The sequence below is a fragment of the Mizuhopecten yessoensis genome, unplaced genomic scaffold (genome assembly GCF_002113885.1).
Source record: "Mizuhopecten yessoensis strain PY_sf001 unplaced genomic scaffold, ASM211388v2 scaffold9311, whole genome shotgun sequence".
In the NCBI taxonomy this organism is placed as follows: domain Eukaryota; kingdom Metazoa; phylum Mollusca; class Bivalvia; order Pectinida; family Pectinidae; genus Mizuhopecten; species Mizuhopecten yessoensis.
In genome coordinates, this window is record NW_018407984.1 from 161243 (window position 1) to 188362 (window position 27120).

The 27120-nt window shown below is 35.7% G+C and overlaps 1 protein-coding gene across 6 annotated transcripts in view; it reads left to right on the top strand.

The window, feature by feature from the left end:
• The first annotated feature begins 1962 nt into the window (after window positions 1–1962).
• The window catches only part of LOC110457801 (chromodomain-helicase-DNA-binding protein 5-like), a 42413-nt gene continuing 17255 nt past the window's right edge, over window positions 1963–27120 (top strand). For 4 of the 6 annotated variants that reach the window (XM_021509218.1, XM_021509221.1, XM_021509215.1 and 1 more), the window contains exons 1-27: window positions 1963–2191; window positions 4117–4206; window positions 9716–9837; window positions 10084–10173; window positions 10525–10879; window positions 11252–11388; window positions 12742–12945; window positions 13263–13406; window positions 14278–14454; window positions 14840–14959; window positions 15200–15283; window positions 15793–16028; window positions 17596–17724; window positions 18361–18472; window positions 18821–19012; window positions 19519–19655; window positions 20108–20309; window positions 20652–20773; window positions 21242–21415; window positions 22118–22256; window positions 22694–22825; window positions 23156–23273; window positions 23874–23998; window positions 24867–25113; window positions 25294–25454; window positions 25843–26128; window positions 26464–26546. In XM_021509218.1, coding sequence (XP_021364893.1) covers window positions 2125–2191; window positions 4117–4206; window positions 9716–9837; window positions 10084–10173; window positions 10525–10879; window positions 11252–11388; window positions 12742–12945; window positions 13263–13406; window positions 14278–14454; window positions 14840–14959; window positions 15200–15283; window positions 15793–16028; window positions 17596–17724; window positions 18361–18472; window positions 18821–19012; window positions 19519–19655; window positions 20108–20309; window positions 20652–20773; window positions 21242–21415; window positions 22118–22256; window positions 22694–22825; window positions 23156–23273; window positions 23874–23998; window positions 24867–25113; window positions 25294–25454; window positions 25843–26128; window positions 26464–26546 — 4185 coding nt within the window. In that variant the 5' untranslated portion in view covers window positions 1963–2124. The remainder of the gene's footprint in view (window positions 2192–4116; window positions 4207–9715; window positions 9838–10083; window positions 10174–10524; window positions 10880–11251; window positions 11389–12741; window positions 12946–13262; window positions 13407–14277; window positions 14455–14839; window positions 14960–15199; window positions 15284–15792; window positions 16029–17595; window positions 17725–18360; window positions 18473–18820; window positions 19013–19518; window positions 19656–20107; window positions 20310–20651; window positions 20774–21241; window positions 21416–22117; window positions 22257–22693; window positions 22826–23155; window positions 23274–23873; window positions 23999–24866; window positions 25114–25293; window positions 25455–25842; window positions 26129–26463; window positions 26547–27120) is intronic. The other 2 variants (XM_021509216.1, XM_021509220.1) reach the window with 2 other exon arrangements.

Consider the following 27120-nt stretch of genomic DNA (forward strand, 5'->3'; position numbering starts at 1 on the left):
GTGTATCCGGACTATCAATACAGTATATACTCGGACTATAAATACAGTATATATCCAGACTATAAATACAGTATATAGCCGGACTATAAATACAGTATATAGCCGGACTATAAATACAGTATATATCCCGACTATAAATACAGTATATATATCCGGACTATAAATAGTATATAGCCGGACTATAAATAGTATATATCCGGACTATAAATACAGTATTTATCCAGACTATAAATACAGTATATATCCAGACTATAAATACAGTATATAGCCGGACTATAAATACAGTATATATCCGGACTATAAATACAGTATTTATCCAGACTATAAATGCAGTATATATCCGAACTATACATACAGTATATATCCGGACTATAAATACGATGTATATCCGGATTATAAATACAGTATATATCCGGACTGTAAATACAGTATATATCCGGACTATAAATACAGTATTTATCCAGACTATAAATACAGTATACATCCGAACTATACATACAGTATATATCCGGACTATAAATACGATATATATCCGGATTATAAATACAGTATATATCCGGACTGTAAATACAGTATATATCCGGACTATAAATACAGAATGTATATCCAGATTATAGCCCTTGAATCTCGTCGATGATTGTGACTCTTGCTTTTTTTGTCACAATTTTGTTTTGATGAAAGGAAACAAAATCACACGGTCGTTATCCATGAAATATGAAGAAAAAAAAAACAAGGACATTTTAAAGTAAATAGCATGTAAATGATATTGGTAATGACCTTTTCCAATCTATGTTTTCGCTCTTTTTACAAACGTCAAATGTAACATAAGAAATGATTCATTGATTAACGCTTCGCCTGTCGCCGACACCGGCTCATGAAACTGTTCAAAGACAAGTTCTTGTACTGTAAAGGGTGTGAAAATGGAGTCAAGTCCTTATTTATTCGAAATATAATTTAGATTTGAAATTAGCATGGATCGGTACGCTTAGTGTTAGCGGGAAAATGGGTACACGAAAGAGGTAGAAATTTTGAACTGTTACAAAGTAAAGACCGTGAAATAGAGTGGGTGGTCGAATGGCGCAGTCGGGATATATATATAGCGCACTGGCCTTTAATTCAGCAAGACGGCCGGGGTTCGATTCCCCCATCAGACGTGAAAACGCTTGGGGTCACTTGCCTGACCACACGGGTCTTTCCGGGAACTCCGGTTTCCTCCCACACTAAGACCCCCTGCGCGCTACCATCCGTGCCAACAAGAGTGAAAAGATGATAGAACTTATTTTGCAATTGTTGTAAAATAAAGTTACATTTCAAAAATGTTTTTTTTACGGCCCGCTGTATTCTCCTCAAGAAGTACTCCACACCGAGATTTTTGTCCTATAATTTGTATAATGGGAATTGTCTTATTCGATCGATTATAAAGAAGGACTTTTGTGACTTTATTGTTATATATTCAGTATAATATGTTACGTATGTTTTGTTGCCGGACGTACGTTTAGTCTGGTTACAAAGGAGCACGTGATATTTACTAAGTGATGTGTCGTGTGAATCTAAATAAAACATATCTGACAAGTGTAGATTACATATTGATATAGATTAATCAATACGTGTATCACGAATTTAGGTAAGAGCGCTTAGTGCATATATAACATAGATATCGTTCGTATACTTAAATTATGCATGATTTATGGATTCAACTTAAATTGAACGTAGCATATGATTCCAGAAGTTTATTGAAAATTTGCAAGAAAATTAATTTAACCTAATTGGTATTATGTAACGGGCACCTGTTGTTCTCAAAACTGCCAATAAGAAGAGCTAAAACAGGTAGTAAGTAGTTCACAATATGTAACTAAATTAATGACAAAAAAATGCAGTTTGGTCACGTGATAGGTTATAAGCCAAAAATCGGAAATTATGGGATGTATCGCCAATCAGTGACGTCACACTGCGCATGATCAACCCGGGCACCAAATCGCTCGAGCGACGCAGGGGCAAGGGATAGAGCCGCTAACCCATGTGTACCCCGATGCTTTATATTGTACACATCAAGAAATAGTGCTGACAGGATTTGCTATATTTGTTCCAGAGGAGTTATATTAATCATCACTGACATCGACTACCATGGCTTCAGCGGGGAAAAATGACGAAAACGACGAAAGTATGGATGTCGGAGAAGAGACCGGTGAAGGTATCACTTTGTTTAATTTCCTAATTAGGCTGATGGGAGCTTTCGAATTCCCGATAGTTTGACAGTTGAAACTTGCACGATTTTAACATCTTGCACAAATCGGTGTTCATTGAACATCTAATTAGCGATAAATCTTAACTTCACGTCGACACAACACTGTTTGTATCGGATACAGGAGATGTTTTCAAACCACGAGTCGAGCGGAATTCCCTTTGCCTACGTCTTTGTTCATTTGCATACAGGATACGAAAATCCTGTGTATTTACGTTTTAGAAGGGGTTTTCCCGTTCATATCACCATTTTCGAAGGCTTATAATGTTTATATGACATGAATATATGCTCAAGCGGAAAAAAATACTGTATCTTGCATTTTTGTTTGATTAAAATTCACTTCAAAATCGATGGGATAAATATCGGGATAGATATCATACTGTCTACTTGCGGTATGCGCATGCCCGGAAGACAAGTGCTCCAACTTATCAGCTGATTAACAGTTATATTTTGTTTTGTAACTGTTCAGTTGTAAGACAAGTATGACAGTTAAGATTTATCATTAAAACATATTTGTCACTTAACATCGAGTTTGATTGTTTATAACATGATACCATTACTCCTTTGTGAAATTAGATTTATATTACAGTCTACAGATAAAATTAAAGTCCATGTATTTTTTTTGACTACCTCAGCTTGACAGAAAATTTAGGCGCTAATTCTTATATTTTCCATTTTTGAATTAGTCTAGTGGCTTTTATACAAAACAGAGTACTGTTTAGCCCAGAGTTAACTGTTATATTTGATATAATTATTTTTATAAATGCAGAGTAGTTGGAATGGAATTGTGCAGTTAATCGTTCAACCATCCGTGGGAAGTTGTGATCGTTAAAGAGACATTTCTTCATAAATTGTCAAACTATAGGATATTGTGTATACTTTCCTGATTTTACTTTCAAATGCCTTCAATACATAGATCTATTTCTTAACTATAGACTCGTGCTTTGTGTGTAGAACTCCTTCGCATTGTTAGAAACTATATTTTTGGTAATGGGATTCTTCAGCTATTTGAAAATGATGTTCAGGACTCTGACTCACCTGAAAAATCCTTCAAAAATCACAGGTAGTGTAGTATTTTATTTAGTTATAAGTATCGTCTTTTGTCGAAAAATACATTATAAAGACACTAAAACAGAAATGGTCAGGAAGACAAAGGTCATTAAAAAAATCAACACGATAAACCTGATCAATTCAGGAAACACTTGTTCAGTTTTGTATGAAGTTTCCAACTAGTTATTGTATCAAATTGTGCATGTCTTGTGTGACCTCTCACAACTATAGGCTATTTTTTTTATTGGAACAATTGACACAATTTGTGTTGTTTGCATTTTTTTTAGAATCATAGTGCAAGTCCCCTCAATAAGCAAAATAAGATATTTTTTATTTACAAACTTTCACAGGATTTATTTGCCATGATTGGATATATATGTTATGAAGAAATGTCGCTTTAACAGTCATATTGATATGACATTTACCAGCCATCTTTGAAAATATCCAGGACATAATGCTTTGTAATGAAGAAAACAACAATATGGTGAAGTTTCAATATACAACCTTTAACTGATGTTTTGCAGTCTCAATACAATAATAAGGTTATAATGTCACCTGCAAAATGTCAAGTTTTTAGATTTTCAAGAGAAAATGATACCACAATTTTCAGTGATGTTGAGAGAAATGAAATGTTTCAATGTAAACATACACTATATGTTTGTACGTGTTTGTTTCTATTTTCATTCGTGCCACCTTTATCCTCTGCTGTGTTGGAATCGGCGAGTTCTTACTCTGTCCGATGTTCAAATTCACCAGACACTGTTAGATGTAAATAAGAAAATAACTATGATGAAAATATATGAAAGCTACACATTTTTCTGCAGATGAGCGGTATTCAACTCCGCAAAATGTCTCTCCTTCACCGTATTCCCCACCTGAACAGGAGGGGGCTGAGTCTAGATTGGGTACTTCCTGTAAGTACAGCCTCCCTAGCCCAGGAATGAGTGCCTCTGTCTGATGCATGCTGCAGTGTCCTTGGTTGCTGGTCATTTTTTGTTTTAATTATTATATATGGTGTAATATGGAAATACCTGTGAAAAAAGCTAATGTTTTTCATGTTTACCCGAAGAAAATTTCTAAATTATTATGGGAATTCTTGTTAGTTTTATTTCATGAAATTTCAATAATTTGAGATGTAAAGATCATATAATTTAAAGTATTAGCCCTGGAGAAAGACTTCGAAAAATTCTACTGGCATAGCTTATATCTTATTAATTAATAGTAAATATGGAAAAAAAATACTAACCTTACAATAAAGCCCTGGGCAGTGGGCTAGTGGACAATATATACCAAGGTACATGTACTTTGCCCAAATAAAGATTTATTAAGGTAACTGAGAATTAATACAATGTTTATTTAAAAAGGGGCCTGACATGCTAAATTGAATCCTAACTGTGTTTTCCAATTTCATGGGATATTTTAAAAATTTCAATGCATACATGGTTAGGCCAATTAAAAAAATATATATATACATGTGTGTTTCCTGTTTCGGCTCCAAAAAGATAGGGTAGATAGGTAGAAAAAACATTTTATTTTATTTTTTCATTTTGTTTTTCTGGTGAAGAAAATCTCCTGATTACCTCCATGATTGTTAAAGATTTGTTATTGTTTTAATAAAGTAGGAAAGGCACCAAATATATAATTTTTGATTCATGTAAAATAAATACACATTAAATGCATTCACAGTTTTTGTGTTGAGCAGGCCCAAACTACACAATGAAGTAAATTATTATTTGACCCTCCTAAATTTGTATGGAATATACCAACATAATTTACAGTAGTGCTTCCACCAGTGTTACATTTCTAAATTATCCCTACTGCTGGACACTAGTTTTAGTAATCCAGACTCCACTGATGGTCACCAGTGTTACATTCTCTTTTGTATTACTGATACTTTCTGTTCTCAATTTCCACTGCGTCCAGTTCAACTTAATTGATAAAAAAAATAAGTACCTTTATATTTACACTAATTTCAACCCAAGTTTTTTAATCTGTCATAAACTATACAAGTTTTCACTATTGTGAACTCAATCTCTCCACTTCAAACTGAATTATCTCCAACTATAAACTGTAAAACAGCACAGATGTACAAACTACAACTAAAACTACTATTACATCAATTTGTATAACTAACTTTCTATCTCTCCTCTATATCTCTTGACCTCTCAACTGGGTCTTGACTCTACCTCTGGGGAAAAATCATGTGATCACTGCACAGTGTATTATCCAGATTACAATATATATATAAATTTGTAATATGACACGCTTCAGAAAAAAATGGCGATTTCGTTATGATCTTTTTGGAATGGTAGAGGTTTATTTGCATGTTTTATTTTTAAAGAAGATTTAGGGTTCATCTCCAAATATTCAAAAATTTTCAATAAAACTAAAAGTAGATGCAACATGATCTTGATGCAAATGGTATGCAAAGTTGAAATTGGGTTCAACTTCTAGGGGTATGCTAAATAGTGTTGTTTCTCAATGGGAAGGGACTTGGGGTGCACCAATTGCAACCCTTTCGAGAATATCATGGCAATTTTTTTTATCAGTTAAAATTCTTGTCATGCCCAGGCTAATTAGCTATATGTATTGATTAAGTTCAGCATTCATTTGATGTGCAACACAGAATATGTATGTAGTTCAGCTATAAACATCTTATATAATTAAGGAAGAGCTGATCAACAGCCTAGCAGTATATGAATTGTACTTTGTACAGTATAATGCTGTATATATGCTTACAAGTAAATTGTACATCATATGAATTCTGTATTGTATATATTCATGATGCATTTAATACTCCATGGTTAGTTGGCTTTTTCAGTATAAAGTTTTCCTTTTAGTTTCTGAACAATTTTCCTTGCTTTATATTTTAGTGTGATTTGCAACTTTATCAAAGAGTTTAAATGAACTAGGGTTTTTTTCTAAGGAAAATAAGAATTTTGCATTTTCTTAGATTTATTTCAGAATTTATAACTGGAGATCTAGACTGTCAATTGGGGATGATTTTCTGGATTTGTTTGTCATTCCAATTTTGAATACTATATGAAACTGAAACTGTGTTTAACTGAAACTGTGTTTCATTCACGGAACTATTACTGTCCTGTTCAAAACCCCTCAACATATATTGATGTAAAAATATTCTGAATCAACAAGTCATAGATATGCTAAGCATACATGTGTTTATATGTATGTGCTGAGCTGTACATGTGCTTTCAGACTTTGTAGGATCATCATAGCGTTTTAAATTTTATTTTCATTTTCTAGATTTCCTGAATGTGTAGCAGGCTTTTAGCATGCATGTTGTACCTTTAATTTATTTTTGACCTATTAAAAGTATTAATACAAATCAAATGATCTATATTGATGATGGTTGCATGCAGTTTATATTTATATTGCATAATGCCTTAATTATATATGATGGTGAGCTAAACAGGGCATGGATGATGGGAGTCCTACATTTCTGTAGAAATATTTAGATTACAGGTATTGGTAACTAGGTGGTAGGCATGCACAAGAGGTGATTCAGCACTTACATTTAATAGTCCCTTCTGTGTGGAAGGCTATATCTGATGCCTTAATTATAAATTGCCTTAAAAGCTAGTGGCTTGACAGGCTTGTTTCAAATAGCTCTTAGTCAACTAATAGCTATAGGCTTATGAATATACATGAATGATTTGTAGTTCTTTTTTTTAATTATTAAAGCTGTACATTGTAGAAATGTATCAATATAGTACTGATATTCAAAAAGAAAGATGATGAATTTCTCATGCCCAATATTACATAACGGACTCCAGGTACACAATATGGATGGTGATTATAGATGTATATGGTATAAGTAGGTACTACAAGTAATCATTGGTGTTTAGATTAGAAGGGCGTTCAAGTACAAGATGAGATCAGTTTAGAAATTTAACAAAAATATTATTTTTCCACAAAAACTTTGTACATTGGTCATGCAAGTACTGTACCAGTTGGGATAATACTGCTGATAGTAGATAATACATTACGGTAAACCTTCGGTCAGTTCGAACAAAATTAAATAAATATTGATGAACCTGATCGGATTATACAAAATTATGCTTAAGAAATCAAGCGTGAGTTCGAACTTTCGGCAAAGTGTAAATCAAGTCACAAACATATCCCCGACATATTTTCTTCACCGGAGTATACCTCTATATATCCAATGTAAGGTCGATACGTAACAACGACGGCCTGGCATAGAACAATGGCACATTTATAAATGGGTAAAATGATAGTATATTATTTAATTCAATGTTAATTGATCATTAAACTTTCTTCATTTCGTGATAATTATTATCGTTATTGCGAAGCAGAGGCCAATGTATAGGCCCCTAAACAGTCAGTACACGTTTCATTTGTGACACAAAAGTTAGACTACCTAGCTTGTGTCCTGATACCTACCAAACATAGTTGAAACTTTCAAAATTACCCATCGCTAATTGGGACACCTGTGGATTTTTGGACTTTGACATGAATGCTAACACGTCACTCACAATGGCTGGGCGGCCGATCCCTACCGCGACAACGTGTCCTACCCTATAGCTACCTGGTGTGAGGGCACACATTAAAGGTAACACCTTGATTGGCAATAATTAAGGGATGTCTGGTCGCAATTAAATAATCAAAATGCTTAGTTAACACTGTATTTGACAATACACGGGCGATTCCTTAGTTTGCCGTACAGCGTGACATCAGTTCATACTGATCGCATGTTATTTATACATTGTCGGGGCCTAAGTTGCTATTGGCTGTCTCGTGCACGATGTATTTTCAAACAATGTAAAAAAATGAATCAACGCTAAAATCTGTGACATATATTTATGGTTTGTCTGTCACAGCTGTAATGCAATGCTCACACATACAACCCATTACCCTAAAAGTGTCTGTTGATCAAAGTATTGGCATTTTTCCGGGGCCGATCGATGGAGTTTGCCGAAAAAAAATCTTACTTTAAATGTGCGTTCTTCATTTGACAAGTTCGGACTATCCGAAATAGGGTCAATCAGAGTTTGAACTATCACTAGCTAGAAAATTATTGTTTTTATTGAAAAAAATAAGTGTTCGAACTATCCGCAGATTCGAACTGACCGGAGGTTTACCGTAAGTTATATAAAGTATAGGTGTGCAGGAGGGAAAAAGAAAGAGATGTCTCGGAATGCAATGTGACCTAGTTTAAGTACCTCATTATAATCTGCTAAATACTACACACAACCTATTTCCATTGGTAAGAAGATATAAAAAGATCTTTATATAATTTAGCAACTTCCCAAGGAATAACCTAACCTTGAGAATAGACATTATAGTGAGTCTTATAACCAGACAAATGATTCTGTGCTTTAAGTCCTAAAAATCAATAATTCTACATTCTGTAAAAACTGCAGGAGTAGCAGACAGAAAGAGGCCAAATCTGCAACTCTACACTGTAGATCTGGGGACTCGACTTTACAAAAGTGTGTCGCCCTCAATCAATACAGTCTGTCCCAGCATCACGCTGCCACTATAGCGTTTCTTATCATAAATCTGTAGTTAACGTATGCATGTTCCCGGTACATTGTACATTACTGTACTGAATGTGTGGCCTAGATACAGATTTTCACAGCTATCACAAAGCTGATTTATATAATACATAGTGTACATATAAATCTATATATTGGATTCAGGGTTTTGCTTGTTTAACCTAATGTTTTCTTGTTAATATAGTTCTTTTTAAAAAAAGACACTTAATAATTGGTGATATTTGGGACTTATATTCTACAAAAATCTATGATAATTATACTATTAATAATCAGAAAATGTCAAAAATCCCTTATATGTTCAGTAATGTGTTGTAATTGCATTCTTGTAACAAAATAAGGGTAAACATATCAAGGGACCCCAATTTTTTTTACAGATTTGTCTTACATTCCAATTGTGTTATCAAGTAAAGGACATGTTTTGGTACTCCACTTTTGAAAAAATAGCTATGACTGACTTTGCAACTAAATTAGTTTGTGATTTAGAGTGGTCAGCAATTGCTGTACATTTTAACAAGAATGTGTTGCAGTTGTGGAAAAGTGTAGAAATGGATCGTTATAGAGATGACAGCTATAGCTATCCGCTAAATCGTCATATCAATTTATAAATATGATGTTGTCATGTAAATTTCTATTGTAAATATTCTCAGTTCAGAACTTGTTTTTAATTTTCTTTTTCTTCTTTAAGGAACATTTCTTCAGTATTATAGCCATAAAAAGGTTCTTTGTAGACCTTGAAATGATTTTACCTTCGTTGATGTTTGTAATGACACTTGGTAATAAATTCATTGTTGAGTCATTTGGTATTATAAATGTAATAGCATTATTAGAGATATGTACACTTGTAAATCCTTTGTTTTGTGATTAAGTGTTGTTTTGATATGAACAGATGATGACGTAGCAGACAGTCCAGTACCGGAGAAGAAGAGTAAAAAGAGACGATCCAAAGATCCTGCGGAGAAGAAACAGAAGCGTAAGAAGAAGAAGAAGAAATATGATGACGATGAAGAGGTAGGCAGTGTTATATCTGAACAGTGTTAGGCAGTTTGCTATATTTGATATCAGCTGAAACCTTTGAAGGTAGAATATATGTCACATAAAAAGATGAATTTAGCCTTTATTAGTACATGAAATTAGATCATCACAAGATAATGCTACGACCAGCTGGGACACACTTGACTGGTGAATCTACAGATTTGACCTTCCGCCCCTGCCACAGTGTATTGTACTAACCTCTGTCTATGTTTGACCTCACAGATGGGATTTGATGATGATGTTAGCGAGGACTACATATCACCACCCAAGAAACAAAAGAAGCCAAAATCCACACCTTCAACTACGCCAAAGGTTAGGAAAATAAATACCTTAGGGTATTCAACATGATAGATACGCAAGACATTCCCTTATTATGATATTATCACAGTCATTTTGGGTTTTAATCTAAAATGAAGTAGGCTACAACGTATTTTTTTATGAAATCCATTCAATTCTAAAAGGTACTGAAACCAACTTGGTCAACTAAATAATTTCTCTCAAATGAATAGGCTTTGTTGCATATAAACGAAAGGACTTGGTCAGTTTACCTTAAAAATGTCCTTTAGCATTTTCTGGCATTTTTTTCGTGAATTGAAATTTTTCTATTGGTATAGTCTACAATGGTGTCATAATGAATTATTCAATATTTTATCACATTTCTAGGAAAAGAAGAGCCCTTCAGATATTATTGCAGATGATCTGGGTATCAATAACATTGACATTGAATATGACGATGATGACTTCACTACCCTGAATAACTACAAGCTGTTCAAGCAGCACGTTCAGCCTCTTATACAGAAGGCAAACCCCAAGGTGCCCATGGCAAAGATGGTTACACTGATAGGGGCCAAGTGGAGGGAGTTTGCTCAACTGGTAGCAGCTCGAAACAAAACACGGGATACAGTGGGGAGTACAAGTGCAGCTCCAAAGGAGAAAGTAGCAGAACCCGTAAAGGAGAAAGAGGACAGAGAAGAGTCGGATAGAGAGGATAATGCAGACGATTCTCTGAGGGATAATGGTGAGAGTGAAAGTTCTTGTTTCCTTCGGATAAGGAGGAGAAATATTTATGAAACCTATTTAAAAGAAATCAGTGTTACATCTAATTTAATAAATTTTTGTGCATACGTATAAATAACAGGTATTTTCTAACCTTTCTGCCTTCCATATCTAAAGTTTTGAGGCTGGAATTGATGCAGAATATTTTATTTCTAACAGACTATTTTTTAATTTTCCTTATAGATACATCATTGCATTTATGTTACAAGCCAAGGTTTTCTAAACAGTCGTACACATTTTATTCTTTAATAAAAAAGGAGGAAATAATCCGAAATAATATTTTTCGTTGATATTATGCCTTACTGATGTTCAGTTTTGGTATGTCTTGTTACAGGCGACGAGGATACAGAACCTCAGGATGAGGCACCAATAGAGGAGAAGCCAAGAAAGAAATCTAAGTCAAAGAAAACAGTTGCTCCCCTCAAGATAAAAATCAACAAGAAAAAGAAAAAAGTGAAGAAGAGTGCTTCAGTTAGTGTATTGAAATAGATTAATGCTGATCTAAGAAATTAGAAAGAATGATATGTTTTCAATTTATATTGTCTGTCCCCACCGTTTTTTCTTTTCTTTCTAGAAATATATGTCTTGGTGCAAATGTATTTAAGTACAATGTAATTCCCACTATAACAATGGAGTTAAAAAGAAATATAGGAGGCTCAGCATTAAAACTTTCCCAGTAAGAAAGATAGGAGGCTCAGCATTAAGACGTTCCCAGTAAGAAATATAGAAGGCTCAGCATTAAAACTTTCTCAGTAAGAAATATAGGAGGCGCACCATTAAAACTTTCCCAGTAATAAATATAGGAGGCTCAGTATTAAAACTTTCCCAGTAAGAAGTATAGGAGGCTCAGCATTAAGACGTTCCCAGTAAGAAATATAGAAGGCTAAGCATTAAAACTTTCCCAGTAGGAAATATAGTAGGCTCAGCATTAAAACTTTCCCAGTAAGAAGTATAGGAGGCTCAGCATTAAAAATTTCCCAGTAAGAAATATAGGAGGCGCACCATTAAAACTTTCCCAGTAGGAAATATAGTAGGCTCAGCATTAAAACTTAAACAGTAAGAAATATAAGAGGCTAAGCATTAAAACTTTCCCAGTAATAAATATAGGAGGCTCAGTATTAAAACTTTCCCAGTAATAAATATAGGAGGCTCAGTATTAAAACTTTCCCAGTAATAAATATAGGAGGCTCAGTATTAAAACTTTCCCAGTAAGAAGTATAGGAGGCTCAGCATTAAGACTTTCCCAGTAAGAAATATAGGAGGCTCAGCATTAAAACTTAACCAGTAAGAAATATAGGAGGCTCAGTATTAAAACTTTCCCAGTAAGAAATATAGGAGGCTCAGCATTAAAATTTAAACAGTAAGAAATATAAGAGGCTCAGCATTAAAACTTTCCCAGTAAGAAATATAGGAGGCTCAGCATTTAGACTTTCCTATTAAGAAATATAAGAAGGCTCAGCATTAAGCCTTTCCTATTAAGAAATATAAGAGGCTCAGCATTGTAGAAGGCTTTCCAATTTGTAATTCTAAGTGACTCTATATGTTCCAGCGGTGGGTCAATAACAAACTATTTAACAAATTTAAATAACCAAGGATTCCTGAAAAAGGCTTACATATGAATTTTAGCAATCAAAATATGCTTTATTATCAATCTTGTGTGTTAAGTGCCATTAAATAATGTAATTGCTGTCAATGACGTTATATAAATGTGATGTATTGAGGTCTCTATAACATTTTCTATCAGAGGGTCATGTGCCAATAAAGGAAAAGAAATCTGGTCTGGAGTGCCATAAATATATATAGCTTTTCCTAAAAAAATTGCAGGATGAAGATGCAGCCTTCAACACAAGTGACGAGGAGTTTGAGCGTCAGCTGGAAGAGGCTTCCTTGTTGCAGGAGGCGGTCAAGGAGGCAGAGCCAGTACCAAGGCGAAAACCGAAGACCAAGAAGGGGCGCGGCAGGGGTAGTAGGAAGAAGACCAAGACTACCAACAAATTTCCCAATGATCCAGATGCAGAAGGCTACGAGGTTTGTGACACTAGGCTGCATGTGTTGTACATAAAGTGTATATTTACATTTCTCATCATTGTTTCATACATTTCTGTATTACCTTCCACTAAATAATGTAACCCTCTGTAATAATGCTAATCTCATCAAATCTTCATTTGTAAAACCCTATATTTGTGAGAAATAAACTTGCAATGACAAAATAGCACAAATTTCCTCAGAATCATCCCACTTTTATACAGTATGATTCATTTTGCACATTATCATCCTTGCTTATGGGTAATTGGAAGTCAAATTTCGCAAAGCTTTGGCATTTTTTTTATTTTTTTTTAATGCAGACTGACCACCAGGATTACTGTGAGGTTTGCCAGCAGGGAGGGGAGATAATCCTGTGTGACACATGTCCTCGAGCCTACCATCTTGTCTGTCTGGATCCAGAATTAGAGCAAGCACCTGAAGGGAAATGGAGCTGTCCTCATTGTGTAAGTTTTCCAGGGTAGGGCTGGCTTAAAAACATAAGGGGAATAATTATAATTGTGAAATAAGTATCTATAAAAACACAAGAAATTTGATTGAAATTGTTGTACGATTATACAGTTCATATATTACAGGTAACATACATTTTAAAAGTTAGTATGTTGTAACCATGGTCATAGTTATATATTCATGAATCAGAACATATCAAATTTTTACACAATATATCTTTAATTAAATGAAAACACTTTGAGTTTGACATTCATGATAAGGCTTTGTTTTAGTTTGAATTTGAGTTTGAGATTTTTAGGTCACCAGAGAGAAAGTCTCAAGTGACCTATTGTGATCGCCTTTTGTCTGGTGTCTTCCATCGTGCGTGCGAAACAATTTACATTTTCAACTTCTCCAAAAACCCTGAACCCAATTTCAATGAAATTTTGCAGAAACCTTCCATGGCCAAAGGCCAGAGGGGTGGGGCAAAAAGGGTCAAATTGACTAAAATTTCAAAAACCTTCTTCTCAAGATCCAGATATAGTAGAATCAAATATTCGTCATAGATGGAAGGGTCTTAAGGTGCTTAACCAAAATTAGCTGACTGACAGAACCACTATTTGTACATAGTACATATACTACCCAGATCTTTCACACAACTTTTGCATTACATGTAGTTCAAGTTACTTTTGTTACAAAGTGATTTCTTTTTCATTTGGCAACATCGATAACATCAGTTTTCACATAACTCAGGTGACCATTAAGGCCCATGGGCCTCTTGTTGTTGTTGTTGTTATCGTCTTAAAGTTACATTTAAAAGTGGAGTATTAAACACAATGGTTTGTAACATAACTGGAGAGTGTATATAAAATGATATGTTTGTTTCAGGAGGGTGAAGGGATAAAGGAACAGGAGGAGGATGAGCACATGGAGTTTTGTCGTGTGTGTAAGGACGGGGGCGAGCTACTCTGCTGCGACCAGTGTCCATCTGCCTACCACATGCACTGTGTGAACCCACATGTCAAGGACATTCCTGACGGTGACTGGCTGTGTCCTAGATGTTCTGTGAGTTGTTCTTCTTATTCCTCTTGTTAGTAGAAGTGAGAATTAAGTGACCGAAGTATTTCTATAAAGTACCATTGATTTATCAAAGTATTTTTATTGTATTATCCCTAATTCCACATTCTGCAGATTTTGAAAATTATATATTGTCGTATCTGTATTTTCCTAATTAGCAATCAATGTGTTTAATGCTTAATAGTAAATCAGTAATTAGTTTATCAATATAGCGATTGATGGTGGGTAAATTGCAGTTACAATGTTTTTGACATTTTAGTGACATATTTGTGATGCCTTTACTATTTTTGGTGACTTGATTATGATGTTGATATTTTTCTAGTGACTTTGAATTTCATGTTTTTGACTTACTGGTTATTGATGCCGTTTTCAGGCTCAGCCCTTGGCGGGTCATGTGGAGAAAGTACTGACCTGGCGCTGGACTGAACCGCCCGAGCAGGAGGACAAACTAGACGAGCTAGATCACACCCATGCTCATCCTCCATCCAAAAAGGTATGCTTCTGTAGTATTAACATACAAACCTTTAGATTATCAAATTTCACACGTGTGAGTCACATCTTATGGGCTGTAAGTTCTTGCCATAGCTTTAATTTAATATATATTCTTGATCTTTTGGGAAGTTAAAAAAGAGTTAGTTGCTAAGTAATTGATATGCTTGCTCATCAAAAATACCTATTGGACTGTAGAAGTCGGATGTTTTATATGTTGAACATTTTTCTCTCTTCACAACAGGCAAACATCAAGCCAACCCGGGAATTCTTTGTCAAGTTCCGCAATTTAAGTTACTGGCATTGTGATTGGATCAGCGAGTTGAGGGTAAGCTGTTATAATCATCATGCTTTCTATTTCCATAGTACATCCGCTTGGTATATTGACTGATCCTGATATATTCTGGAAGATAACAAATTTTAATTTTTCAAAAATATTTTAAACCATTTTGATTAGTTGTTGGTTTAATTTAATAACTGATACTGTATATTATAATGAATACATTTACTTTAACAAACACATATTTGCATTTTTAAAATATCAAGACATCTTTTATTACAATGGTTTCAAGTTTATATTGACTTTGGAACTACGTGCAGATATACAGCTTTTGCTGATGAAAATAAAATAGCTATACAATTCATATATCAATAAGCTAATTTGAGTTGCCTTAATTCCATTAAAGGTTCTTCAAAAAAAGAAACAACATATTAAGCTTTTCACATGATCTCATTTGCATTAATGGGTCTTGAGAAAAGAAGAAATCTTAGCTTCTCTATAGGTAAGACTTTGTATGTGTAGAGGAATCGATGAATCAATGCTTGGTCACTTCTCAGGTTGATGTGTACCACCCTGCTATGTATCGACACTACATTCGCAAGAATGACATGGACGAGCCCCCACCGCTGGAAGATGGCAGCAGTTATGGCATGAAGGATTATCACAAGATCAAGGGCAAAAGGGGTTCAGATTATAACAAGGAGAAGGATGATGGCGAAAATCTGGAGGAGCGCTTCTACAAATATGGCGTCCGCCCGGAATGGCTCGAGGTCCACCGAATCATTAACCACAAGTAAGGAGACTGCCAATAAACAATGTGTACTTGTTTGTATCTGTTTATAATCCCCTTGATCGTTGGTTACATTGTAAATTGCTAACAGTTTCAAGGTTCCATTTTTCTGTTGACTTTGTATAACTAGCTTTTATGAGTACATTATACTCTGAACAAAACTAAACAAATTTTGGATATATTGCAAGGCCTTATAACTCTCTCTCTCTGTCAGTATATTGCCAGACCCTAACAAGTCTCCCACAATATTTCACAAAAAAATCCTATGTAATGCTAAACGTTGAACAAATCAAAATAGTTCAATGTGGTTTTATTTTACTTTATACAGTGGAACCTGCTAATTATGATATTCTATTTGCCAGAGAAAAATATCAAAATAACTGATATATCATAATAACCGATCAACCTGTTTTTGATCGTTTTTATGTTGTATGAACCGGAAGTGAGATGCCCTATATTAATCAGACATAGATTGATGTGGAAACATGGAAAAATATAAATACAAACTGTATGCTGAAGCGAGGTGAAAGATTTACCTGGAGTGGACAGGTGATCACCTCGGGCGATGTACAGTTAGCCAGACCTATTGTTCAATTGTCCAGGTGTTTCACACAGACAACTTACCCGAGTTTTAAGCTCACCTGGTCAGAAGGACCATGGTGAGCTTATGCCATACCGCAGCGTCCATGTCCGTCCGTCAACTTTTCCTTTAAAACGCTACTTGTCCTGAACGGCCGAGTAGATTTTGAATAAATTTGGTCTGGAGTATCCTTAGGCCAAGGGGACTCAATTTTTTATAAATGGTGGTTGTGGCACCCCTGGGGGCAGAGGGGCGGGGCCCAATAAGGGAAATAGAGGTAAAACCTTCAAAATCCTTCTTCTCCCGTAGGGATTAAGGGATTTTATCCTAATTTAGTCTGGAGCATCCATGGGCCAAGGGGACTCAATTTTGTATAAATGGTGGGTGTGGCCCCCCTGGGTGCGGAGCCAAAAATGTTCTGAGGGGTGGGGACCAACAGGGGAAACATAGCAAATTATTCTTTAAAATCCTTCTTCTTCTGTAGGAATGAAAGGATTTTGTCCATATTTTGTGTGGAGCATCCTTGGGTAAAGGGAAACCAATTTTGTATAAACGGTGTGTCTTACCCCCCAAACTCCCCTGATGGCGGGGCCCAATAGGAGAAATAGAGGTAAAACCTTTAAAATCCGTCTTCGACCATCGGAATTAAGGGATTTTATCCGTATTTAGTCTGGAGCATCCTTGGGTCAAGTGGACTCAATTTTATATAATTGGTGGGTATGAACCCCTAGGGGCATAGGGGTTGGGCTCTGTTTGAAGTTTGTTCTTGCTATATCTCAAGTACTGGATGGATCTTTATGAAATTTCATATGGACAGCACCTACCATGGAGGGCTACATCTTTACTTCATACCAATTATTTTAAACATATTCAGGTGAGCGATAAAGGCCCTCTGGGCCTCTTGTTACCTTATAAAAATAAGGACATGTTGATTTCAAGCAGGTAAAAAACGATATTGAAAACTAATGTCATACTGTTTTGCCTGTTTAGAACATCCAAGGATAATACATGGTACCTGGTCAAATGGTCTGACCTTCCATATGATCAAGCCACCTGGGAAAGTGAAGACAGCGGTGTTGCAAACCTCCGCAAATACATTGATGAATACGAGGTCCTCAGGTATGTGCATGACCTTAAACATTTACTACCATCATCAGTGACAGCATCTGTTTCTTGCCTGGTGATCGATGATCATTTAAAGTTATGTCTGCCCTACAAAAGAAATGACAAAAAAAGTTTAAGCGCATTATCAAATTTTAATGATTTAGCACATAAATTGGAGCATTTGCAATCTATGCAAAAGATGACAATGTACAGAAACATCAGAACTTAGCACAATAGTTAACACAAAAAACAATAAAATATAACTTCCACTAAAGTATGTTTCTTTACAGAATTGTAATGTTGTGGGTTCTTTTGGATTTAATAGTCTATTGTCTGAGCTGTAACTTTTAAACTGTTGAAAAATTCTGCAGTGCACTGTATTAAGGTCACTGTGACCTTCACTTCTAGATTAAAGGTCATATAGTTGCTGAATTTGCAGTAAAATTGCTGTAACTTTCAATTGTCGGCATTAAAATTGAAGTTAGTTGCATCAATATCTTGTTTTGGAATTGGGTCCCAATTGGAAACAGCGCTATACTATGTTTTATGATATTAATATTTAGGCAGTACTGGTTCGATGATAAAAGATTTTAATTGTACATTAGCTATTATTCAAACAATGAAGACTCAAACTGTAATTTGAACAAACAGAGCTATGATGTTTGGGAATGGAGACAAGAAAGGACCAGGGAAAAAGAAGAAGAAGAGGGACAAAGAAATCGACATATCGGACAAAATGCCCCCTAGTTTCCCTACTGCAGATGTAAGTATACCACCAACATGTATTATACACCCCGCAACCAAGTGAAGCAAGTTATAAACATATTTTCAACAAGCTCTTGTTGGCCTAGATTTGAAACATGGAGGGAGGTCATAATCTCAGAAAAGACGTATTAGGTTGTATCTAGCAAAAATCATTTTAAACTCTTCAGCTGTGATGGAAAGTAAATGAGAAAGATCTGTTCAATAGTATGTGTGTCAAAATCATTACAAAAAATATTACAAATAAAACTTTAGAACGGTAATTAGTGTTTTACCGATACTTCAATAATATGGGACTAATTACTTTTTACCTGTATACTATCTCAATGATTTTCTTATTTGTGTACAGTTACGGAAGAAACTGGACAGGGATCCCCCGTACATCGTCTCCACGGGAGGTGCTCTCCATCCCTACCAGCTGGAGGGCCTGAACTGGTTACGGTACTCATGGGTGAACGGTACGGATACCATCCTCGCTGATGAGATGGGACTTGGAAAAACAATTCAGACCATCGCTTTTCTATCTTCTCTTTACAAAGAGGTATGGCCTGTTTTCAGATAAAAAGATTAACAATCCATGCCAGTTTTGTTTTGACAATCCTTTCTTTACTCTAAAACTCAGTATTCACATGATGGTCGAGTCGGTTAACAATCGACAATTCTGTGCTTCATTGGGCAGAATCCACCAAGTTTTTACCATTGTATCCAATCACAAATGAAGTCCTCAATATAAAGCGTCCATCTACAGGGAAATCACTAAAGATAATATCTTTCTGCTAAAATCTCTATACCTGTGTGTTTTAAATATAGGCAGTCTATCTTTGGATTTGATGTTCTATCTAGATGTGCTGTGCATCTTTCTGCTATAGTTTTACAGAATCTGGTACAAATTGAATTTATATTTCAAACATTATTTTGTTCATCACAGAAGTTCAGATGGAGTGAAACTTAAATGATGCGAGTAGGTTGTTACAAGTTTGATGCGAGTAGGTTGTTACAAGTTTGAAATGTTTTCTCTTCTATTATGTAACAAACTATTTTTCACAGGGACATTCCAAAGGGCCATTCCTTGTGAGCGCCCCACTATCTACCATTATCAACTGGGAGCGTGAGTTTGAGTTTTGGGCCCCAGACCTGTATGTGGTGACCTACGTGGGAGATAAGGACTGTCGTGCAGTCATCAGGTACGGCTTTTAATGCTTCATTTTTGGGAAATGGGTCTCAAACAACAACTTACTGCTAAGATGCACGATATTCGTTTTGTTTAGAGTTTAACATCCTCGCAACAGCCACGGTCATATAGTTCCATGTCCAAGCCTCAGGCAGTAATGACATCTGTCTATTGCCTTCATTTATGAGATGTAGTGTCAAGGTAACTTGAATAAGTTTGTTTATCTGCTGTTTACACCTAAGGTGAAGGTCACTTTACTATGAATAGACGAATATTGCCATCAGGGAGGAGATTCTTTTCATGTTGGGATTCCCATGAAAACTTGCACATAGGTAAAGGTACCAAGTGAGTTTGTGATTTCTTGTTTCAGCATTTAACATTTAACTAAATGTCAATATCCCTATTATTAATAAACATTTTGTCATTGCTCTAGCCTTGCTGAATATTTTGAACATTGTTTTCCAGGGAGCATGAGTTTTCATTTGAAGAAGGGGCCATACGCGGGGGAGCAAAGGCGTGTAAGATGAGGCAGGATGTGCCCGTGAAATTCCATGTGTTACTGACTTCTTACGAATTAATCAGTATTGACAATGCCACGCTGGGTTCTGTAGACTGGGCAGTACTGGTTGTGGATGAAGCTCACAGACTTAAAAACAACCAGTCAAAGGTAAAGTTCAGGAGACTACCTCCACAAATCACAACATCTATGTTGTATATATAAAAATTATATTGTACATTTTATTGTTAATTGAATTTGATGTTCAAGAATGTATTAACACAAAATTCCTATTGTACTTGTTAAAGAGTTTATTTCTGTATTAACATGATTAAAACACCTTAAGATAATCCCAGTACGATTGTGGAAGGCCTGTTATGATTGGCTTGGGTAACCCAACAAGGTTACTTGGGTCCTGAAATTTTCTGGACCTTATGACTTAAATAATTTGTAGATTCAAAACCTGAAGGACTTTCTGTTAACCATCACATGTATATCAAATGATTTCTGCAGTTTTTCCGTGTGCTGAGTAATTACAAAATTGCCTACAAGTTGCTGTTGACGGGAACACCACTCCAGAACAACCTTGAGGAGCTTTTCCATCTGTTGAACTTTCTTAGTTCGGAAAACTTCAAGTGAGTTCGCTCTCTATTTACACCTCTTAATGTTATTTTAAAAGATGGGAAAAGTAAAACAAGAATTAAGTTTGACCAGGGTTCTATTCTAGTTGATTCCAGAAAATATTGTTGAAACTTGGATATTTTGGTAACATGTTGAAGTTCGAGGAAATTATTGTAAAAATATGGAGAAATTGAAAAAAGATAAGTTTTTGTCACATTTACAATGTAGTATTTATTTAGTGGCCATCATAATTCAATATCTTATACGTAAATTACAGATACAACTGAAGTTATATTTCCTTTTCTTGCATTTTGGAATTCATCTTAGCGGAGATATATGAAAACATTAATTTTCTAAATACAGATTGGATGCATTAAGTAGACTTAACAAGGGGAGTGATAAATCCATATATGGTGTTTCTTAGTAGTTAGTGTTAGGTACTACCAGAGCTCCTATTAACAAGGCTCATCTTTGATTGACAGCCAGCTACAGAGTTTCCTGGATGAATTTGCTGACATAGCGAAGGAGGAGCAGGTTAAACGTCTTCATGACATGCTTGGGCCGCATTTGCTGCGACGACTGAAAGCGGATGTCCTGAAGGGCATGCCTACCAAGAGCGAGTTTATCGTCCGAGTCGAGCTGAGCCCAATGCAAAAGTAAAAACAGTAGCTAGACATGTCTTTTATCATTGTAAATAACAGATCGTATTAAATAGTTCCATGTCAAAACATGTGTCAAAACCAGTTTCAGATCAACTGTTATAAAATTGTCTAGGAGGGGGACATTTAAATCAATGTGCTGTTAAACATAAGGTGTCTATTAGGATGATAATCATTGACTTAGTTCAAATACAGTATACATTTTTATTAGTGTCATTGTCAGCCCCATATAGAAGAAATCCTGCCTGGTATATATATAATAAAAAATGTAGTGTAGGAGAAATTTCCAGCATAAACTTTCATACCTCCAGATTGTTGCTTTGTGATGTTTAGGACACAAAAATATCTTATCTTCTGGTTGAAGTTTTCTATCTTCATCACTCAGCAGGATCAGTTCTCTTCTTGGCTGATTTTGACAAGTCAGTATTGTGATGTAGCAGGGAATCATTGTACTTCAGACATTGGAACATGTAGGTCACCTGTATTCTTATTCTTGTTTCACAATGAGTGCCAGTTGTGCAGCCATCAAAAATGGTGATATACCTGGAGGCAAGAAATTGATGCAAGATACTCAAAAAGTTGTAACATTTTGTTACATTCGTATTGTTGCCAAACTTATCTCTGACAGCAGTGAACAGCGTCAGAAACAGTGTTTGAATACTGTAGATTTCATATACAATAATGTTTCTTTTTAAACAGGAAATATTACAAGTACATTCTGACGAGGAATTTTGATGCTCTTAACTTGAGAGGGGGTAGCCAGGTGTCGCTGCTGAACATCATGATGGATCTGAAGAAATGTTGCAACCATCCCTATCTTTTCCCTACAGCAGCAAATGTAAGTCTACCCAACAAAGCTTCAATTGAACTTTCTGATAATTATATCTTCAGTGTTTGTGTGTTCAGTCTCTATTGTCATCTAAAACTCACAAAGCTGAAAAACCAACGATGTATATATAAATCCTCTCTCATACCAGTCAAAGTTGTCTCAACTGACACTTGGTCTCATCAACATCTGTCAGGTCAGAAATATATTTGTTAAAGCAGCTTCTCAATCCTGTTCTATTCATTATTCTCAAACCGTTCTTTAGGATTTTAACCAATCAAATAACAGAAAGGTGTGAATCAACTTGTTGATTGCATTAATTTTATGATAAACCAAAACCTCTGCTGTTTTGTTGGTAGGAATAGAAATTATAAACTGGAGCAAATGGATCTATCAAATTTCTTCTTGATTCCTAGTACTTGCTAATCTGTTGATTTCTTGTCTTTCAGGAAGCACCGAAAATTGCTAATGGAATGTTCGAGGGAAATGCACTGATAAAGGCATGTGGCAAGCTGGACCTGCTCGCAAAGATGATGAGAAATTTGAACAAAAATGGACATAGGGTCTTAATATTCTCACAGGTATGAAAATGGTAGCATTAATTTCATTGAGTATTTTATGTCAAGGACTGTTCCAGAATGAACCATAGGGGAGGGGTTTGGAGGCATTTTTTCAGGTATCCCACCACCCATAGATTCTGAGAAATTATTTAATATAAGAAATGGTATGCAGATCTGGTTTTAAACCCACCACCCCTAATACATTATATACAGGTGCCTCCCACCTCATCCATACAGTAAACTATGGAACAGCCCTTAGCAGTAAAATGTAGAGATGTGCACCTGGGTTTGTCTGGAGGTTATCCTAGATTGTGTGTTAATAATTCAGCGATGTGTTGTCCTGTTTTACAGATGACAAAAATGTTGGACATTCTTGAAGATTTCCTTGAACACGAGGGCTACAAGTACGAAAGGATTGATGGCGGCATCACTGGTGCATTGCGTCAGGACGCCATCGATAGATTTAATGGTAAATTTAACCTGCTTAGATAAGTTCTTTACTGACATTGATAGATTTAATGGTAAATTTAACCTGCTTAGATAAGTTCTGTACTAACATTGATATATTTAATGGTAAATTCAACCTGCTGAAATAAGTTATTTACTGCCGAGGCTTAGTTGTTCAAAGCTTAATTAGCAGGAGCACAACTTAACAAATTTAAATCTGGAATATCTTTATAAAGATTTAATTTAAAACTTAAATTGTATGCATAGATATTCTTCATGATTATCTGAAGATAAACACTAAAGCATTGATAAATTTTCATAAATCATTAGAAAAATAGCATTTGAAATTTTGAATTAATGACTTGTTAAGTTTATCTGATTTTCAATACCTTTGCTTCAGCTCCTCAAGATATTTTGTCATGCTCCAAATTTACTCCGAAAAGTTTGTGTTTACTGTTATAAGCAAATATATATTGACAGGTTTTAGATTATAGTTAGCTAAAAAGAATTGATGGAAATGTTGCTGTCGTTCTCTTCACCCTTCAGTCTTAAACTAAAAGATAATCGATATATAAAGTTTGCAGGAGAAAATTAACATTTACGCTTGTTATTATCCTCACAGCTCCAAATGCACCTCAATTCTGTTTCCTGCTGTCGACACGTGCTGGGGGTCTTGGAATTAATTTGGCCACCGCTGATACTGTTGTCATATATGATTCTGACTGGAACCCACACAACGACATTCAGGTAAAGTTTCAATCTAATTGGACTCCCATAGTAGTTACATAATGACTGAGGAAGGTATATCAGGGTAGTTACATAATGACTGAGGAAGGTATATCAGGGTAGTTACATAATAACTTAGGAAGGTATATCGGGAAATGATTTCAAAGTGAACTCTTCATATTCATCAAATAGTAATTTTTATCACTCTGGAAATACTAGGTAAAGTAAGTTGTGTATTAAGTTCCTTTCATGATGAATTCACCCTTATGGCGGGGGACAAAATGGTGAAAAGTTAAACTGCAGTTGGCAAATACTGGTATACAGTATCGGGCTGTAAGTGTTTAGCCTTCAGTGGTGTTAAAATTCAGATATTTTAGATGTTCAGTAGACTTAACAAAAATTATTATTTACATACAGTGTAGGTGTACAGTCTTGTAATGATAAAAGTTTGAAGTATCATGTTGTACTACCAGTATAAACTCAGTAGGCATACAGTTGAGCCCACAGTAATCTTAAAATTGGCAAATTGTGTGATAGGCGTTCGCTTGAGTCCACAGTAATCTTAAAATTGGCAAATTGTGTGATAGGTGTTCGCTTTAGTCCACAGTAATCTTAAAATTGGCAAATTGTGTGATAGGCGTACGCTTGAGTCCACAGTTATCTTAAAGGTGGCAAATTGTGTGATAGGCGTACGCTTGAGTCCGCAGTTATCTTAAAGTTGGCAAATTGTGTGATAGGCGTACGCTTGAGTCCACAGTAATAATAGGATGAATGCACCATGTGGGCAGACATTCGAGCCCACAGTAAATTTGAAGTCTACATTTTGATCATGTTGGACCAGATCAGTTGAATCCATTAATAATGATAAACCTGCCATATCATATTGTAGGCATTTAGTCGTGCCCACAGGATTGGGCAGGCAAACCGTGTGTTGATCTACCGGTTCGTGACTCGAGGGTCTGTAGAGGAGAGAATTACCCAGGTGGCAAAGAAGAAGATGATGTTGACTCACTTGGTGGTGCGACCTGGACTTGGTAACAAAGGCGGCGCCATGTCGCGCCAGGAAATGGACGACATCCTCAAGTTTGGCACAGAGAAGCTATTTAAGGATGAAGAAGATGGTAAACAGCTTCTGGGTAAAAGCTAATTCTTGTCAACTTGTATCATTGAAATTGTGTCCAAAATAGGAGATTTAATGCATGCACAAAGATAATTTAAAACTACACTAGAAAGAAAGCATGAGTTTTATTTTTGGAATACGATCAAATAAAACAAAGTGATCTATAACAGAGGGTTATGATTTTACTACTTTGTAGCGGGTAAAGCAGAGGACGAGCAAAGGATCGTGTACGATGACTCGGCCATAGAACAGCTGCTGGATCGGACCCAGGAGGGTCAAGAGGAGAAGGCTATGGCCATGAATGAGTACCTCAGCTCCTTCAAGGTCGCTACTTACTCCATGAAGGAAGGTGAAGAGGTCTGTACCACAGTTTTATACACATTAATAACTGGTCAGGTTAATCTGTTGAGATTATGAATAAACCTTTAAGATATGAGGAAATATCTCTAGTTAGAAGGAAGACCCAAATTTCAGATAATCAACCTTGTTCAGCTGTGAGGTTCAGCAATAACCGGACTGCATATTTTGAAATAGAATTTTTTTTGGTCCTGATTTGTCCATCGACTTCAGACCCCAAATTCTCCATTTTACCCAGAAGTATTTTTTTATCCCAATTTTCATCTTGGGTATTTAAAACTCCTGATTTAAACCCTTAATATTTGTAACAACTAGCAACAGTATGCCTGACGTGAATATTCTGACTTTTCATAGCAATAAAATATCCTGTGTATATTCAAATCACCAGGAGGAGGAGCCAGAGACGGAGGTTCTAAAACAGGAGGCGGAGCATGCAGACCCAGCTTACTGGGAGAAGTTGCTGCGCCACCACTACGAACAGCAGCAGGAGGATCTGGCCAGGACTCTCGGCAAGGGAAAGCGTGTGCGTAAACAGGTCAACTACAACGATGCCATGACGGGCCAGGATGATGCCTGGAAAGATAACCTGTCCGACTTTGACTCAGACTTCAGTGGGCCAGGCGGTGGTGAGAATGAAGATGAAGATGATGATGATTTTGAAGATAAGGAGAGTGGTGAGTGGGAGTTCAACATGGTGTTCTCATTCATCTTTTATTGTTTTTGTTTTTTTCAAACTGTCAGTTAGGACCAAAGTAATACTTGATGGTATAATATGGCATTCTTGGAAAACCTCAGTACACTTTCAATTTTCAGGAACATTACTCATAAGTAAAAGAAATAAAGGGGAAAATAACTGCAAATTTTGAATATAATACTGAATACAAAATGTATATATCATATACATTCTTGAGACAGTGTGACTCAAAATAAGATTTTGTCTGGTTATTTGTGTTAATGGTCTAAGATAATTGCTCCTGTTTAATGAAACATGAAAATTCTATTTTATCAGCATCCAAGAGTCGTCGGAGGGAGAGGAATGACCGGGATCGCCCACTACCACCATTGTTGGCCAGGGTTAACGGTCAAATTGAGGTCAGTAGTACTCGAAACAAACCAAAATCTTGTGGGGATTGAGGTTACAGGTTTTAGTATTCAATTAAAAAATGTTTTGAATGTTTATAAGTGTTGGAAATCAATCCTGAAAAATCCTGAACTCTCAGTTTGTCCACAGTTGGTATGGAATCTAACCATGGGTGATGACTTATTGTCTTCGTCCTCTCGAAGTGGACACAGACAAAATTAGCACGGTTATTAGGAGGGTCTGTCACAAGTTCGACTGTTCCTCAAAGGCACTGTGCTACAGACATAGTTTTCAATTATTGATTTGTAGATCCCCTACTATACCTTGTCCAAACTATTAATGCATGTAATTGATAGTTATCAAATTATTTTGTCATGTAATAGATATAGATATATATTTATATATTTACATTTTTTCCTCTTTCAAATCTTTTGACAATAACAACTCGGAGTGATAAATTAAAAATATGTGCAAAGAAGGACCCTGGAAAAACAATCACCTTCAGAATTTGTTTTAAAGTAAAATGACCATTCACATGGCAGACATTATTTAGCCCCATCAATTCTGAATGGCTAGGTTTATTGG